The following is a 19,231-nucleotide window of genomic DNA, read 5'->3' as shown; positions in this document are numbered from 1 at the left end:
TTATTTATTTTTGGAACCTTCAGATAAGCCATAGTAGCTACAATAGTATAAATCCCACTATTTTTTAGGCCCACTAAAAGAAAAACTGTGCCACGAAAATTGGCAGATACGTGTGCCATACTTCAACTTGATTTCTTAAAGAAATTCAAAAAATCTACTAACGCGTTGGTCAGAATTTGGTCATCAACTTTACTTGAACCATGCTTATATTAGTACTTTATTCCCCAGAATTTCGTTTAACTAGTTAAACGGCGGTTTCCATAACAAGTGTAACCTATTTTCTCCTCTATTTCTCTCGAATCCTTTCTTCATCGTGTTGAAATTGGTCAAAAGAGTGAAAGGATCCGAAGATTTATGTAGCCAAAATGATGGATTTGTGATAAGCGAAGCTTGTTACTGGTAATTTTTGAGCTTGTTGGGCAAATTTTAGGAGAAAGAGAAGGATGTTGCTACTATTTATAGTGTTTGTTCTAGGAGCTTTAACGGTTATTGCAGTGGAAGCAGTGGGCGTGGTGTTTTTGATACGCTGGTTGAACCGTAGAGTTGCTCGTGAAGTGGATAAAGCAAAACCGGACGGGTCGCTATCGTCTACTGGGGATTTCGATTTCTCGTTGTACCTGAAGCAGGTATGTCCGTTTACTTAGCTTAATGTTTATGCTGTTCAATTTGACTGATTGATTTATAGGACAGCTAAATTAACTCGATTAAGTTATTCCTTTTGTAAAATTATGATTTGGAAATCTACATTAGAAGTATATTGGCAATTTTCCCATATCTAAGTAGTGAATAAGGGCATTTTGAAGTGTTGGTATGCAATTTAGGTTGAAATTTCGGGAGATGGAAAGTGCTGACATTTTGGAATAACGAGAGTTTATGTGATTCTTTGAGACCGTGTGTGTGTGTGCGCGTGGATATTGACCTATTGTAGTCTATTTGGGGACATTGATAGAATGTAATTTGAACATTTGAATGTAGAGATTAGATTAGATGTGTTTTGAGTCTGGTCTATGTAGAGTATTTTTTTTAATGTATTACACGAGACTTAAGGCTATTGATTTGCATCCGTAACCTTCAGTGTAAACTTGTTACATTGAATAAAAAATGTGTTCAGTTCAATAATTTCTACATAGTATTAGAACAGGTAGAAGTTTTGGTTTCAAGTCTCACCACTGCCCATTATTAAGGAAGGCAGTTCCACGTGCTTGGCCTAACAAGAGAATAGTGTGTTAAGCCATTGTTAAAAAATAGAAGTGTCAGGCTTTTTTATAACTGTGGTATCTGGGCTAACTTCTTTTTCAGCCTTTTTAGGATATTATTACCTTAAAAGATATTTTGTTTTTAAAATAATATAATGTTATAATAATATCTCATTAACACTGTATCTTTTTCATAATTTTGTTAAGAGATAAGTGTTCTCAGAGATAACTGATAATTGCTCACAAGCTCACATTGTGCATCAAATTTGTTTTTCAATTCAAGTTCCTTTCACATTTTCATAAATGGACTTGATCAGTTTCAACTTACTGTCTTGTTGCTTATGTTCTGCGTCTGCTTCCCAGGGGATAGTCTGGGTTCTAGAATCTGAAAGAATACCAAAGGCTCTTCCTGTGGACAAAGCCGTGACGCAGCAAAAAAGCAAGAAGGAGATCTTAGAGGTTACACCTACTCAGAAATTTGCCCAAATCAAGGATCATCATCTCGTACTAACAGAGGCAGATGGTTCCCATGTAGAAATTCCACTGAAAGGCTGCATAATAGCAGCTGTTTCAGCCTCAAGCTTGTCCACTAGAAAATGGTAAGTTTGGAAGTACTATTATATTTTGAAGTGATTTTTGTTGAACTGCCAAACTGTATTTTTTTCTGGTCGTGTAAGTTGGTTTGAGTCGTCGGTTTCAAATATAAAATCATTGGCAAGATATGGCACTCCTAGTCCTCTTCTAACAATTTTATGAATATAGTTTTGGAGGCATCAGATCTGGAAAGAGCTATCTAGTCTCTAGCTGCAATTGAGTTATAGGCTATGTCCTTTGTCATGTGGTGCTGGTGGTATAAAAGTAGGGCAGACATAAATATGAGTACAAAGCATTCTTCTTAGTCAAGTCTGAATTGATCTGGTGGTTGAATGCTAGCTGAAGCACGCATATGTGCCTACATGTATTTTGTAGTTTCATAGAGTGGAAATAGGTTGATCATTTGCTGCTATGTTTAGCTAAAGTATTTTATTTTATTTTTGGATTTTCCATATATGAAGTTCAACTTCAATCCCTGGTTGAGATTTAGGGCATCTGCGGATTTTATCGTAAAATAAGCAAGCTAAAATTCTTTAAAAGAAGTATGCGGAAGTAGTTGAATTGTGTGCTATGTTCTAAATCTGTGTGCTGGATTGCTGGCAGCAGGAAAGCTAGAATAGATATAAAGATGAGCCAAAATATTCTTCTTAGTCTGAGTATGACATAATCTGGTTGTTGGAAGCTGGTTTCCATAAATTTGCCTACATGTATCTCTGTAGTGTCATTGGGTGAAAGTAGGTCACTTGCTGCTCGGTTTTAAAAGTATAAAATTTTCATTATAGTACTTGTCATTACTTTGATGTTCAAATTCTGGTTGTGTGATTTTGGGACAACTGCAGAGTTTTTTAAATAAGAAAGCTAAAATTAATTTTAGAAGAAGTAGACAAAAGATAAAACCCCAAATACCCATTTTCTCTATTATCAAGAAGTTGATGGATAAATTATTGCCGCTAAGGCAACTGTAAAACAGATCTCTCTTGGTGCCCATAATAGATTCTACTTTTCCTAGAAAATCTTGAATTAGGTTGAAGATGGAAGTCTGACTTGCATTATGCACCAAAATCAATGCTCTAATGGTTGATTCCTCTCACTCTCTCTTTTTTTGGTTGATGCACTTAATCTCCACCAACATTTGCTGTAACAAACACGAGCTAGAGGAAAAGAAAAAGTAGTAGCATAATTAGGTTTAAGATTCCTATTTGAGGGTAATGTTTTGTTTTTATACTTTTTTTGTTTATGGTAAGTAACTAAGTATCACTTGACACGTCATACATCATACTTTGCACGGCAAATTGAGATTACATGATACATTCATTGGCTGGCTGATTTAGTGAGGTACAATATCTAATGGTGCGCAATGTGGTATAATCTACCATGGTATTCAAGAAGATGACTAATGGAATTGAGATTTTCGGGACGAAGACTTGAGATTGAATTCTGTTCCTTGTGGTAGAAAATGATGAGTTAGTGTTTCAACATTTACTTTTTTGAAGAATTAACCTAAAGACCCATCCATCCAACCTCTTTAACTATAAATAACCGGCAGTTGTACAATATATGTATTTGTCATTTATTATGTGTAAAATCAGTGTGTTATCTATGTCTACCGGCTAGGAAAAGTAAACAGTAAATCCGCTCGGCTATTTGGATAAAGACCCCTACTTCTTTCCACCCACATTTTGAAATTCAACTGAAACTGGCATCGTCCTTGACTTCTTAAAAGTCTGACTTTATTGTTATTGCTCTTAATCAAATACCGGTGACTCATGTGACTGACCATAGGCTGCTTTCATTTGTTTAATGCATGGACTTCTGTGTATGATTTGGTAATGTTCCCGGAGAAATATATGCAGAAAGAGTAAAGTCTAATGGATTTCCCTGATATGTTGGGCTGCAAGAAAGTAGTCTTCTTACTTCTAGTTGAGTTTTACCTATACTCTTAATCAAACTTGGACAATCATTTTTTTCTGGACAATGTTGAATTTCGTTTTTCATAGGTGGTTGACCATGAGAGCAGATTAACTTTTAACTTTACTTGCTAGGCGTTGTCATATTCACCATAGATTGGTGGGTGTCAATTAGATCGTTAGCTCATTTGTGGTGCTTGTTCATTATATAAAGAAGCACTTTGTTGCTCACTTTGGAGCTAAAGGTAACATAATGGAACAATGCTATGCAATTTTCTGTACTTCTTTCTTTTTTGTCTTCCATTGCTTTTTGTCTAGGATTTAGATGTGACTTGCAACACCTGTGCAAGTCTCACTCTTTTTCTTTTGGCATAAAAAGTGAGTGAACCTCCTGACATATCCTGATTAGACTTTGTGCTATTATTACAATCTTTATCGTTCATGGTTGATACTGGAACTTGTGGGATCAAGAGCAAACCTCATTCTAATATTATAGCTTGATTTTGTTCCCTTCGTCTTTAGGACAAACTAGTTAAATTTTTTGTATAATATATGATATAGTATGACAAAAACTTTCATAATTACTAAATTGGACATATTCTGGAAAGAAGGAAAGATTTATATTAGTTTTGGTCAAAAAAAGTGTATATAAATGGAATTACGCCCAGGTGTATGAAATTTTTTTGTGATTCCCCTTCTCTCTTCAAAAAAGACCTAGCAAACCTCTTTCCAGGCAAGTGAAGCTTGAGTAGGTTACTTTGAGTGACCTTCATGGCGGTAATGAGTTTGGAAAGAAGGTCAAGGGTGATCAGTAGACAAAGACAAAGGAAGAGGAGAATGGAGATGACCTCTCTGCTGACCTGTGAACAGGCTTGCTTATACTGGCACCCAATGTGAAAAAACAGTTAATAATAGGTAAAAGCATCATATGACAGTTAATCAGTTTGGCTTTAATTGAAAATGGAGTTAAGACTTCCTGAGAGAAAAAGAGAAGTGTGAAAATAAGTCAATAACAGGTTAAAAACAAGTTACAGAAACACCTTTACAAAGGAAAACAATTTTCTACTAGTGTTACTGTACTTTAAGGGGTCGTTTGGTTTGAATACAAGTTATGATTCGATTAGTAATGATGGGATAAGTTATGCTAGGATTAGTTATGCTGAGATTTTTTATTGAGTGTTTGGTTTGTTGTATTCAAAATAAATGCATTGATAAATCCTAAGAACAAGTTGTTTGTTTACAAAAATACCCTTCACTTTATTTAGCTTTTTATATTTTCTTTGCAAGTTTTTGTTATTCATTCTTAAAAATAAAACTTCATCTTATTTAGCTTAAATATTTTTGTGTATGCATTCCCACGATGGTATAGTATGTATTTAAAAATAAAAATTCTTCTTGTTTAGCTTAAAAATATAATTCTCATCTTTAGTTTGTTAAAGTAAAAGAGGATTTATGAGAAATCAAAATGTAAATAAATATAAGTATTAGTTAAATAAATTCATAAATAAAAAATATATTTATATAGTGTAATTTTTTAATAGAAAAATATGAAGAATTATCGTAAAAATAAGGAGTAGTAAAGGTTGTGAATATTATTATATATAGTATATATTAAAAATAATGTAAATATACATGAATGTGAAAAACGATGTATAAAAAGGGATTAAAGGGATATCTTTGCCATTTTACCTTTATTCCGGAATAAATTATCCCGAGATTATTATATGGCTATACCCCAACCAAAGGGAAGGATAAGTTATCCCGATACTAATTATTAATCTCGGGTAAGCTATCCTGGACTTGCCAACCAATCAACAAATTAGGTGACATGATAATTTAATCACAGGACTATTTGGCGTTATCCTTCACACCAAACGACCCCTAAGTACTGTAAGAAGCCAGTAGAAAGCAATATATAAAGAATAAAATATGAAGTGAAATTTATCTAAAAATATAAGAAATAAGTTATTCCCTTACAAATATAAGTGGAACTTAACAATATATTATATAATTGAAATGGTCCATATTCTTTCAAGGGATCTGTGAAAGTTCGGAGTACAAAAATTCAGAATGCAAGAGGTAAACAATTCAGAAAAAAATTGACTTCTTTAAAGAAGGTAATATTATTTACTTTTTATGTAGAGAAGTTAATCTTCTTTTATTTAGCACACGGTTAAGTAAGTGGCTTGTCTAATTGTTTGGCAGAGAAGTAATAACAGTAACTTACAACTTCAATTGGTGTTATCTGCTGCAATCTTACAGGGCGAAAAGATATCCTATCAAAATAGAGTGCAGAGCATCAACTTCATATGAAGGAAGTAGAATACTGTACATTTATCTTGAGACATGTTGGGAGAAAGAAGCATGGTGCAAATCCCTTCGTCTTGCTTCCTGCGAGGACCAAGTAAAACTTAAGTGGTTTGCCAAGTTGAATATAGAGTTTCAAAATTACCTGACGTCATTAAATGCAGGTTATCCTTCATTTATGAAACCGCATTCAAGTGTTAGTGCTGATTTAGGTGATAAGTCAAGTAAGTTTGATGGTTCCTCATCAAAAGTTCGGCAATTTCTGAAAAAGCTTGGCAAGAAAGCTTCTAAGAGTATTCCAGAAAATAAAGGAAGCAGCATTTCAACGTCAGATCATGAAGAAAGGAAGATAAGTGAGAGAGCTCAATCCTTACAAGACCTTGCTTTTGCTGGTGGAGGTGTCAAGTTGGCTCCAACACGAAAACCTCTTGATTTTTCTACTAAGGACGTTGTAGTGCCTTCATCTACATCAACATCTGCTGGATCAGGAAGCCGGAGTCAAATGTCTGTTACTTCTGATGCAGATTCTGATGAGAGAATTTTTGGTGATGAAGGAACTCTTTGTTGGAACTTGTTGATATCCCGTTTGTTTTTTGATGCTAAAGGAAACGACCAGATGAAAACCTCTTTGCAAGCCAGGATTCAGGTTTGCAATCTCCTTTCTCTTTCCATTAGTATATGTTTCTTGATTTAAGCTTTTTGGTTACTGACATTATAATTTGCTCTAACTATTGCTTTTGAAGCAAATGGAACATCTTTTGCACTTAGTAGTGTAAGTGGAAAATTAGCAATTGAGTTTTGTCAACTGCAAGTGTTTGAGTAAGAAAGAGTTTGGTTCCATTATATTTATAACCTTTCAGTTTTAGAAATTGGGTCTGGAATGGTTGATTTTCTTCTCTTCCCCCAGTATAGTCCCACAAGTGGGGTCTGGGAGGGTAGAGTTACACTCTACCGTACCCCCTACCTTGGCAGGTAGAGAGATTGTTTTCAATAGACCCTCGGCTCAAGGAAAGCAAAAACACAATATTTATGGAGACATAAGCAGTAACAACAGCAGGATAGTAAGAAAGTAGAGGCATACGAGACAACAAGTAGTAATAGAAAACTAAGAATGAGAAATCCAGAAATAGCAAAATAATAGAAATACCGAAAATAATATGAATACTACTAGCAGGAGTTCCTTTGCAAGTTATAATGGCAGGATATTTGTTTAATGCTTTATTTGAAGCTTCATAGGTATGTATGTTTCATTGTGATATTTTATGCATCTTCCATTATTATATTAAACTAAAGAGAAATTTTCTTTGTCGAACTGACTTATGATTCTGTGTGCTCTTACTTGTAGAGAACGCTGTCAAATATACGAATTCCTAGCTACATAGGCGAAGTGACATGTACTTCTGTTAATATTGGTAACCTTCCTCCCTATATACGTGCAATGAGGGTTCTTCCCTCAGACATGAATGAGTTTTGGGCCTTCGAAATTGATCTTCAGTATTCTGGTGATGCAATCTTGGAGGTCGAGACGAGGGTAGCAGTTCAGGACCTTGATTTACCTGAAGGTGATGAACCAGAAACAGAATCCAGTGCTATTCATGATGCGAAATATGATTTACTAGAAGGGGTTGAGCAGTTTGGAAAACAAAAGCATTCTGAAGTGAACGTTGATAAGATGGACCAAACCAAGGAAGGTAATATTTCCTATGATGTTCTCAAAATTTTGGATTTTGCAATCAAAATATGTTAATTTGGTTGGGCATGCTTAATGTTTATTTGTGCAGTTATCTAAAGGGAATAGTCAACTATTTCTGAAAGAAAAACTATTTAGATGGCTTTCAAGGTGTATTAATTATGTGAATTTTCAGATGGGATGAGAAGCTCCCATAGCACACCAAATGTGTTGCCTCAAGTTTCTAAGTGGAAGTCTATCTTTAATTCTGTTGCCAAGCAGGTCTCACAGGTTGGTTACAACTATTTTTTTTAATATAATGGGCTGTTCGGTCTGTACAGATAGGGTGGAGGTGCTTATCTAATCCTTGTTTATGTACAGGGTAGAGCAGTTTAGTATCTCACAAGGCTCATAACCTTGATGTCAAGGGTTCAATTTCTGTCAACATCTAGTTTAGTATCTTGCCACAAGGGTTTTCTCTTCCAAACTAATTTTTCTAAAAAGAAAGAATGCAACAAAATGGTTATAGTTATGACAACCCAAGAGCCAAAAGTACAAAAAATCCCTTAATAGTCCTCCAAAGGAAATGAGCTAAAGAAGAGTTCTTGTCGCAGGATCCCTTGGATTCAAAGAGCTTAATTGGCCTTGGCTTTCCTTGTTTAATTCCCTCATAGTCCTCAAGGCTTAAAGTCATGATACATGATCCTTTGAGCTAAATCTTGGAGATCTTGTAATTTCTTAGCTTGATTCCTTGTAAATGGTCTACTTGGGTGATTCACTTCTCTTGGGTTAGTCAAAATCTACAGGTTAACCTATGTTTATGCAACTTACATCCTAGAATACTTTTGTGTAAAATACAGCAAAACTTCAGCAGTTCTTCTGACGTTGACTTGAAATGACCTCTTTATTAGTTACAGAGAAGGAACTATAGTTGATGTCATTAAGTTGACCTTAGTATCCGTTAGTTTACAACAATAGATAACGACAGGTAAGACAAGGATGCCCTGAGGAGAACATGGTATGAGTTATGGTTGAGCAATGGATTCTGAATGATAAAGGATTTACGCGTTATACAATCATGAGAACTTCTGATATGGCAGCATTCTGCTACTGCATGTATTACTCAGACGATTAGTGATTTAATCATATTGTGCCTGACGAAAGCTTTTGAATTTATTGGTGCATGTACTGAAGAAACATAGTGTCTTATTCTTCCTGTACTGTAACAAATTGTGGAAGAAGCTCTTTTGCATTCTTAGCATTGGATCTTTAAACTCTTCAGGTATCACTCTCTCTGGGGATTAGGATCGCATCCATTCAAGGAACTATGAGGCTCTACATAAAGCCACCACCTTCAGATCAAATATGGTTCGGATTCACATCGATGCCCGATATAGATATCCACTTGGACTCTTCCGTTGGGGAGCATAAGATCTCAAGTGGGCATCTCTCTTTGTTCCTAATCAATCGGTTCAAGGTCAGATTGATAATTTCTGTACTACAATTTGATTATGTGTCTATACATCTCTTCTTCTCATTAAGCCCTTTACATGGACTTAATCATGATTTAAATTTTTTATCATTGGGGTGATTAATATTGAAATATGTTTACCTTTAACAGTTCTAACAATTTGCTAGCTTAAATCCATTTTCAGTAGGTCAAGGTTTCTAGTGATTATTGTGAGAGACTGACAGCAGTGGGTTAACAGACTGGCGTGGTATCTTCTTGAACAAAAATTTCTAGAATATTGAGTCTTAAATATCAAATAATGGGAAACAGCACTTAGAATAGAGCCGTTTCCATATAAAATCCCAATTCTTTACAATTAGGTCTCAATCCCCAGACAAGTTGGTGCCAAGAGTACCTTTCCTAAAATAATCTAACCACTTATCTGTATAAGTGGATATTTCCTACAAAAAAGGGCCAAAACTACCCCTGAAGTATTAGAATTGGTATAAAAATACCTTCTATCTTCCTATTTGACTAAATTTGCGCTCACCACTATTATTTTGGCTCTTTTCTGCCCTAATAACTAATGGTCCATGCCCTATTAAAAAAATCTGTAGTTGTTTAATATGTGGTGTCACCTGATTGGCCTAATTTTGGGTCCCATAGTAAAAGAAATTTTAAAAAAGTGGTCTCTCTCTCTCTACTCACCATTGTCATCCATCCCCCTCTGGCCCACTTCTCCTCTCTTCCATTTTAGTCTTCTTCCTATAAGAGAACTCGTGCGTGTGCCAAAGAAAATAAAGGGAAAAGATGGTATTCGCGTTGATGGTATTCCTCAAGTGTACAAACTACTAAGTTTTTCTCAACTCAATCAGAAGTTCTATTCCTCATACAGTCCACATAGTGTTAAGAGGAGTAATAAGTCCCTTTAAATGATCGTAAATGGCCAGAAATGCAACGACATGTGAGTGTCCCATGCTCCATGTCTTCTTTTCCTTCTTCAAAAGGCTATGCTAAACATTGTTTTCTAGTACCCGACATCACCCACTCAAGTCTAAACCATCTCAGAATTTCTCATCACAAATAAGACGCTATCCAACAATGTAAAAGGAGGTAATTCACATCTTCCCCTGAGCCTTTACATGAAACAATAACTAATACAAGTAATCTTCTTCCTCCAAATTCTCCGACATCAAGATCATCCTCTCGCAGCCAGCCATGCAAAAAAACACATGTTTCTCAATACCCTAGGGATGCATTTCAAAATATGTGTGGAAAAGCTGATTAGAAGTTTTTCATAATAGGACACAACAGAAATGACGCCATTTCCCCCCTCCCCCATCTCTATGCATCATGACTATCCTGTGAAGTTCTTTGTTTGTGAAACAACTCTACCAAATTTTGAAATTCTTCAACCTCCCAGCCTTGCAGGTTCTTGTTTTTAGATCATTTCTTTTTGATAAGCTACTAATTTATTTGTACTTGTTTCATTCCCAACCACCAATGTCTCTGCTTCCTATGGATTGGTTTTATAACAATACGATGCTTGAATTTGATTCTACTTTAAATTCAACAGAGCAATGTATGCAACGTTTCCAATATATTGTTCTCTTTTTGTCATCCATCGGCTGAGATTTCCTTCAGAGGCTCAAGCTGATTCTTCATAACTAATGCAGGGTGCTATTCGTGAAACACTGGTACTTCCAAACTGTGAAAGTGTATCCATCCCATTCATGTTAGCGGAAAAGGATGACTGGGTCCCCCGACAAGTTGCCCCATTTTTATGGCTGAATCGAGAAGGTGCAGGAAATAATGCCAACAGACAAGAAGCATCCAGCTCCCAACCTGCGGATGCAACACGAGTCACTGAAGTTGATAGGGGAGGTACCAATGGTAATGCTGAAAGCAAAACTGAAATTCCAGGAAAAACAGGATGGAGTACTCAACAAAGCAAGTCATTGGATCCACATGCACTATTATCAGTTCCTACGCATAGTCCAGACACAGGAAGCACCTCTAGCAATGGTGGAAGCAATCAAGGGAAGACTAAAAAAGTTGGATGGTCTGCCCTGCAAAGCAAATCACTGGATCCACATGCGTCCCTATCAGTTCCTATAGCACAGCCTAGCACAAATAACCAGCCTTCGAAAGAATTGAGAGCACCGTTGTTGAAGCATGAGGAACAGCAAGAGGTTCATCTCAGAAGCACCGAGGAGAACATAGAAGGCAAGTCACCTTCTCGACAACTGTTACTACTTGATGAAAAAAATCAAATTACTGGAGAAGATGATTCAAAGTCTACAAGATTAGGGAGAAGGGCTAGGATGCTTGGTTTGGGGAAGAAAATGGGGGAGAAACTGGAAGAGAGGGCACGTCACATAGAAGAGAAGGGGAGAAATTTAGTTGAGAGAATGAGGGGACAACAGTGAAATAAAGGAACATTGTAAATTTTATAGTATCACCAATTCATTTATTTGCACAAGGCAAGTCCCCAGTGTATCTTGTTACTGGTTGATGGCGTTTCTTTTGTGCTTCACTGTCTTCGCTAACAAAATTCTCCAATGGTTCACATGTTTCAGTCTCACAGGTGCAGTAAAACTGACAACCTTGTTAAGTAAAAAAAATCAAATTTAAAGCTCTATGCTTAGCTTCCGTGGTCTGGTGGTTCATCTTTAGAGTTGCAAGTAAAAAATAGCTTACGTCGATTGTATAAACTGAAGTGATTATTCTTGTCATTTTACCATGTTATGCTGCTGAATTGAGAGATGTTCTCATTCGAGAACAACACTTGATGAGACCAGAGGTCCATGGTAGGAACGTAAATGGAAGATAAATATTTACTTTTGCAGAACACAATCAACAACCATCGGAACACAACAATCAAACAACTATACGCAAACTTCTTGTTCTGGCATAGTCATGGTAAATTAAAGAAGAGCGTATAGAGAACACTAGGAACCCTGATATTAAAAATTGCCGGAGTGATATACTCTTTAAGCCTTAGAAAGCTTGATCCATTTAGAGAGATGGATATGCAAACCTGACAATTCAATACAATTCTTTAGTGCAAGAATCAGTCAGCTCTTACTTAGTGCTTAGATGAAAAATTGGACATATTTTCAGGTTATCAAACGGCACTAAGCTCTAAAAACCATCAGTAGAAATTTCAATAAACTGAATCTAAAGTTTCGAACATACATGAGAAACTAACATGCGACTACTTAAAAGAAACACTGCTCTTACTTGTGATTGATTAAAGTAAACCCTCCAAACAAGAACATGGTAATACAATTATGGAATGAAGGCAGAAATATGAAGGCGGAAATAGATACGACCACAACAAAAATTCGCTTTTCCACTCTTTCAAAACAAAAGCACTTCCAGATTCTCCAAAGAAACACTGCTCTAGCAATGATTAAATAATTCAGTACATCCACGAAGTCAAAATCCTTTTTAACTGTGCCATTAAAAAACCATCTATTGTAGAACTCGGAATATCTAATCTTTATCCAAAAAAGGATGAAGAGCTTAAAGGAAAAAGGCTCATTCCCAGCCTGTAGCACCAGAAGTGGGGGGAACATCTGGTACTGCTAGAGGAACTGGTGCAGGGGGGGCTGCTGCGTCCCATCCGCCATCAGCTGCTGAAATTCCTCCCGGAAACAAAAAGGCAAGATTATTAGTGCCAACAAATTTAGGAATAAGAATTAACTTAAAATCACCAAATGCTTACAGAGGCTCACAATTATAGCACGGGGAAAAAAAAAAAAGAGAAGCAAAAGACTATCAGCTAAAATGATCTCAAGAGCAATGAAGTTTCAGTTGGGGTTGAAATTTTTTAGCAGACAATACCAGGAACCAATTTCACAAAATAACAAACTAACCTCCATCTCCAGCCCAACCACCACCTACTGGAGGTGCTGCAGCATCTGCAGTCCATTGCGCCTCAGGGATTTGGCTACTAGTCCAGTCACCACCAAGGGCAGCACTAGCAGAGTAGTCTGCATAATCTGCAATAGCTGGCGCTTCCTCTTCTTGCTCCTTTGCCTCTTCAGGCTCTCTGTAAAAGAAGAGATCAACCTGCAAAAATAGAAATAAACAGATGCAAATGAAAAACCTATATTCAGTGACTGCAAAAGAAGGCATTAAATCATCTATTAAATTTCAGAAGAGCACACAACCACCAGCAGCAGAATGTAACAATGGAGTTGGAGCTATACAAAATAAAATGAATAAAGATGGTCTTTACCATAACATCCCATTTAGGTCCTTGATTAATGGCCCCACGCATCTGGAGTACCATCCTTGCTAAGATCCAGAAAAGAACACCAATGCTGTGCTTTCCTTTGTTATTGGCAGGGATACCAATGTCGACATAGCGCATTGGAGAATCAGTGTCACAGAAAGCAATAGTTGGGATGTTCCCAAGTGCAGCTTCCTTGATTGGCTGCAAAGTATTCAAACAGGTTAGTTATCATTGGCAAGTTTAAAAAGAGAATATTAGTAGCAGGATAGTAAGTAAAACCTGATGGTCAGTTCTTGGATCAGTGAGAATCAAGAGTCGCGGCTCACTGTATGAGGTCTGAAGCTGATTGGTAAATGTTCCAGGGGTATGACGTCCAGCTATAGCATGTGCACCAGTATATTGGGCGAATTTCAAGACAGCTCTCTGTCCATATGGCCTGGCAGATTGAACAATGATGTCCTGAGGATTCTCAATAGCAACAATCACCCTGGCAGCCATTTGAAGCTTTTCCCATGTCTTTCCAAGGTTGATGATGTAGATACCTACGAATATAAATACTTAGGGTCAAATAAACAGAGAAACCAAAAACCACTAATGAAGATTCTGTTATGACACCATGAATTTGAAGTTGTATCTATAGTTGGCCCACATAGAGTAGTAGTAAAATGCACATCTAAGATAAATTTAATGGAAGTAAACAAAAAAGAGAGAGAATGACATGTTGCAGATAAAGAATTCCAACATGAGATAAAACGCTTAATGACTACGAATGCATATTATATATATGCAAGTCAAACAATGGAAAGATTATCTAGAAGAGAAACCAGCAATTACAAACAACATAATCTAAACACAATTTGACCAATACAGACACTCAACCTTAGAAAATTGAGAATACTTCAAAAATACTTAATTGCATTCAATGCATATTGTAAAGGTATTAGCTTGACTTGCCACAAGTTTGGTGAATTCCAATCTATCCACATGACTGGTGAATTAATTAATGTGCTTTAGAATAGTTGCAGTACATAAACTGTAAGAGTCATTACTGTTGTTTGCTTTATCAAACTTCTTGTTAAGTGCCAATATCTAATTGATATGAATCTAATAGTTTGATAAAGTGCACCTAGAAGACAGCTACTCATGAATCGGCTTAATCATAAAAATGTGCAAATCCTAACATGTAAAGAGAGCTAAATACGATTATCACAAAGAAGTCGTGGCGCCTCCAGCGACTAAAAATTCTAAACCTTTCCAGCTGTTACTTACATTTTTTTCTAAAACAAGTTCATGGATAACCAAATCGATACACCTAATGCCAACTTTACAATAGGCATCTACAAACTATTATGCATAAACCCGTACTACTTACAGCTAATAGACATAAGATATACTTTTAACATAACGAAAGAAACATAGAATCAAGGAAATGAGATAGATAATCAAGTTAAAGACTTTCATACCATCGTTACGGCGCTTGAAAGCGTATCGCTCCATTTGGAAGTCACAATTCTTAGTACCGAGGTGAACTTCAGCAGCCAACATCATCTGAATATCAGCTTCTTTAGTCGAAAGAGTCCTTACATCTTGCGTCGCCATGGTTGTTCTCTGTTTCTTTCCTTTCTGCTGCTAGGGTTTTTTCGGCTTGCGGCAGATCGAGATTCTCTCCTCACGAACGTATCTATAAAACCCTTTCTGGTACAGAGAAACTTAAATATAAAACCTTGCTTGTATTGGGCTGGGCTGGGCTTATGATGTTGGGCTTTATAGGCTGGGCTGATTAAGTTTCTCTTTTTGAAATCGTAAAACATTGATAGTTTAGCCACTTTGAACTGGTATTTAAAAGTTAACCGTTGTTTTGATAGGAAACTAACTACACCGCGAGATCGACCTTTAAGATTTAAAGTAAAAAATTATTGAATCGAGAGTTTTGTTCATGACACAAATAGGGTGGAAGTTTTCATGATCAACAAATTCGAGGAGATTTTTGTAAATTATTCATTGTTTGATACATAATCAAGAAGTTGTTTTTTTAATGCTGAATAAAATTTAGATAAAAATATTCTTAATTAAAATACGAAAAAAATCAACTACCATACGTTGAAGTTCAATTTTTTTACAAATGAAACTCTGATATATTATACTAAAGTTTTAAAACTTCATTTATATGAAATATGTGTGCTTGAGTTTTAACTAACTCTATCTCTTTGCTTGAGTTTTCAATTGTACTCTTTAGTACTGTTGTAGAATCAAACTTACTAATTAAGTTAGATTTTTAAAGTGTATGATCATCTTAATTAAAATTGCATTATTAAAAAACACTTTTTATTATTATTTAAAGTAATTATATTCTTAATATGTTTTTTACATGCAAATTTAAATATTTTTTTATAAGACAAATATGTACAACAAAATTTAACTTTCCTCCAAACTATTGTAACCAAATATGGTGGAGTATGCAAAGTAATAAGATTCTAGTTATAGTGTGTTAAATTGAGACGGAGGAATTAGGTAAATAACAATTGAGTTATTTGTCACTTTCATTATAAAAAAAGAAATAACTTAAAACATAGCTCTATTTATCAAAATGTACAAAATAATTATTGTAATTAATATTGAAAAAGCAATACCATAAATACAACCTACAAAGTAAAATTGCATAACACACTGCAGTAGGGATTTAAGAGTGATTAATAAAAATGTCATTTGATTTTTTTGTCATGGAATACGATTTATCTGAGAGAGAGGACAACACAAGGCAAAATGGAAATCTATACTATAAGCTCTTAATCAATATTCTTAGAGTTAGGCTTTTTGCAATGTAGTAATAAATTAGTTTCTTGCTTTGTATTCTGTATGATTAGAAAGATGGATGGATAGTATGAGAAGGAGTTAGTCCTAAAACTATGTTGATTTGTAATGATCCCTTTTGGTTATGAATGAAAATCTGTTAATCGGAAAAAAGTAGTAAATTAAATAGTTATATTTATATTATTTTGACTTAGAGTTCAAGTTTTATTTCTAATCATCTCAAACTCTGGATTATTCTGTAATATAATAATATTTGCTTTCAAACAAGATTCAATCCGTCAACTTGGGTAAATGATTAATTTGATTTGTCACTGTGTTTCTAAGTGATTTTTAATGATTCTTTTAGGTGTCAAATCTTAACGATTTAATCAATAACTAAACCGACTTTGATCAATAATCGATAAAGGAAAATTCTTAATAATTGTATAACAATTTAACATATCTACTATCTACAAACCTATAACCAATAAACTCCAAAATCAAACCGACTAATACACAAACTTATTAGGGACACCATAGCTTTGTTTTTGTTATTTAAAAGCTTGCACATTCACCCAGCTTAAATTAAACAAGTCGAAAATACATCAAAAAGAAGAGTCCAGGGACTCTAAAAAGGCAACAAAAAGACCCAAACATACAAAAACTTCCCAAACAAAACAAGTCCTCATAATAGAGCCCACAAATGTGGTTTTCAACACAAACTTCGCAATAGGTATATGATTCATTTGGTTTGTCTAATTTTCAATAGTTCTTTTGGGTGTCAAATCTTAACCGTTTTAAGATAACTCAACCGTTAAGCAAAATTCTTAATAATTCTATAAGAATTTAACATATCTAATATCTACAATCAATAACCAATAAACTCTAAAAACCGAATCAAACCAAACCGACTGATACAGAGCCAACATAGCCTTGTTTTGTTATTTAAAAGCTTACACATGTAACCAACTTAAATTAAACAAGTCGCAAATACATCAAAGAAGGGGCCAGGGACTCTAAGAAAGCAAACAAAAAGACCCAAACATACAAACTTCACAAACAAAACAAGTACTCATAATATTGCACACAAATGTGCTTTTTAAACATATTTAGTAATCTTCTGGAGCCAAAGGCTGATGATGAGTATGAACTGGAGCTTCATCATGAGCCTGTATGAGTCCAAACTCATAAATAATTCCAGCTATGGCTGCACCAATAAATGGGCCTAACCAATAGATCCAATGGTTCCTCCACCTCCAGCCCACTAAAGCAGGCCCAAATGCCCTTGCTGGGTTCATGGATGCTCCTTCAAAAGGCCCACCAACAAGGACATTAGCTCCAACAATGAAAGCAATGGCCAGAGGTGCTATAATCCCCAAACTACCCCTCTTTGGATCAATGGCTGTTGCATAAACAGTGTAGACCAACCCAAATGTCATCACTATTTCCATTACAAGTGCATTTCCATTGCCAACTCCTGGTGCTACCGCAAATCCCACTGGCCTCTGTATCCATAAGAAAATTGTTGTTCGTTGTAGTAAATAATTGAACTTGGAAAAAAAAAAAACGAAATAATTGTATAAAGTGAGGTATAACTCAAAAAAAAATCGAGTATTAGGATTGAAGTATTCCCCTTTTCAATTTATGTGAACTTACCAAGCCATCAGTAGCAAGCCTCAACAAGGCAGAGGCTACAACAGCACCTAGCAACTGACCAATCCAATAGTAGACAGCACGAAGGACGCTAACTCGGCCACCCACGANATTGTATGAAGTGAGGTATAACTGAAAAAAAAATCGAGTATTAGGATTGAAGTATTCCCCCTTTCAATTTATGTGAACTTACCAAGCCATCAGTAGCAAGCCTCAACAAGGCAGAGGCTACAACAGCACCTAGCAACTGACCAATCCAATAGTAGACAGCACGAAGGACGCTAACTCGGCCACCCACGAGAGCACCAAAGGTGACAGCCGGGTTAATATGACCGCCAGAGACGTTCATACTGGATGCTACCGCAGCAAAGAGCGAAAATGCATGCGCCAGTGCGATCGCCGTCAATCTCGACGCTCCTAAAGCTCTATCAGGGTACAACTTATCTGCACATACATTTAATTCACATGAATGATTAATTAATAACACTCTTTCCTTTTTTTGATACAGAATGTTTTGTGCATTGAACTATCATATAAAATGATGAAAATTTTGAAACATAGAAGTAATTAGGAGTTACCAAGGGCAAGAACAGATCCTTCTCCAGCAAAGACGAAAATGAAGGTAGAGAGGAACTCAGACAAGGTGGCACGCATAGAATCAGGGTGTGTAGCTTCATCCGCCCTGCCAAACTCATATCTCCGTGGCTGCATAATTGTATGTTTTTTTCCTTTTTTCCTAAAACACACCGCTTAAAGATAGAGGTGAAGAAAAACGAGGCTATTAGAGAACGATATGATCGAGGGGTGTTTATATATAGAATATGGGTTCCAGTAAGATACTAGTAATAAATTGGACACCTGGGAAAAACACTGCATGAATAGTGACACGTATACTACATGCATTACGTTGTCTCTTTCGATCCAATCAACAACCTCTTTATCTGACTTCACCTGCTAAAACTCTAACGTAACTAAACTAAACGACAATACTCTACTCTAGCTACAAAACCATCCTATTATATATCTTTAGCATAAAATAAGTTGACATCAATTGATATTTATATCGAATTTTGAGCATGTATCATATGTGACATAATAATTCGTATGAGCTATACTCAAACTGATTAATATATGCACATGTATATATAATTATTTATTTAATTTTATATGAGTTAAATGACCACTTATATACATCTAAAATTAAAAAATATAAATGTTGTATAAGATTAAATTACAAGACATGTGTATATGTTATGCCTTCGTCCTTCAGGGTTAAGTCTTCATTCACATTAGTATGAACAATACTCGATAAAAGTTCCTTTTTATGATGATGGTTTGAATCTTCGATTGTATAATTAGATACATGTTACAGTATCATATGATTTCCTATTAGCACAAATTATTAAAATCGAAGAAACGTAC

At 35.5% G+C, this 19,231-nt stretch overlaps 3 protein-coding genes across 4 annotated transcripts; 1 reads left to right on the top strand and 2 right to left on the bottom strand.

The window, feature by feature from the left end:
• Positions 1 to 99: 99 nt before the first annotated feature.
• Positions 100 to 11,622, top strand: LOC125872476 (uncharacterized). The gene is made up of 7 exons (XM_049553208.1): positions 100 to 626; positions 1,560 to 1,795; positions 5,960 to 6,650; positions 7,350 to 7,695; positions 7,870 to 7,964; positions 8,956 to 9,150; positions 10,800 to 11,622. Exons 1-7 carry the CDS (start codon positions 444 to 446, stop codon positions 11,550 to 11,552), a joined length of 2,499 nt encoding a protein of 832 aa, XP_049409165.1. The 5' UTR covers positions 100 to 443; the 3' UTR covers positions 11,553 to 11,622.
• Positions 11,623 to 12,483: 861 nt separating this feature from the next.
• On the bottom strand, positions 12,484 to 15,055 carry LOC125875166 (40S ribosomal protein SA-like). 2 transcript variants are annotated; one of them, XM_049556256.1, is made up of 5 exons: positions 14,830 to 15,055; positions 13,646 to 13,908; positions 13,370 to 13,567; positions 13,005 to 13,200; positions 12,484 to 12,764 (listed from the first exon to the last, which is right to left on the bottom strand). In XM_049556256.1, exons 1-5 carry the CDS (start codon positions 14,963 to 14,965, stop codon positions 12,667 to 12,669), a joined length of 891 nt encoding a protein of 296 aa, XP_049412213.1. In that variant the 5' UTR covers positions 14,966 to 15,055; the 3' UTR covers positions 12,484 to 12,666. The 2 variants fall into 2 exon arrangements, with proteins under 2 accessions (XP_049412213.1, XP_049412215.1); XM_049556258.1 differs by having other exon boundaries at positions 12,484 to 12,761.
• Positions 15,056 to 17,264: 2,209 nt separating this feature from the next.
• On the bottom strand, positions 17,265 to 18,520 carry LOC125875164 (probable aquaporin TIP3-2). Its single transcript, XM_049556254.1, has 3 exons — positions 18,388 to 18,520; positions 18,003 to 18,253; positions 17,265 to 17,661 (listed from the first exon to the last, which is right to left on the bottom strand). Exons 1-3 carry the CDS (start codon positions 18,518 to 18,520, stop codon positions 17,266 to 17,268), a joined length of 780 nt encoding a protein of 259 aa, XP_049412211.1. The 3' UTR covers position 17,265.
• Between the last annotated feature and the right edge of the window lie 711 nt (positions 18,521 to 19,231).

Source organism: Solanum stenotomum, chromosome 8, assembly GCF_019186545.1.
Source record: "Solanum stenotomum isolate F172 chromosome 8, ASM1918654v1, whole genome shotgun sequence".
NCBI classification, from domain to species: domain Eukaryota; kingdom Viridiplantae; phylum Streptophyta; class Magnoliopsida; order Solanales; family Solanaceae; genus Solanum; species Solanum stenotomum.
Note: the sequence above shows the minus strand (reverse complement) of the source record. Positions and strands in the feature narration are given on the sequence as shown.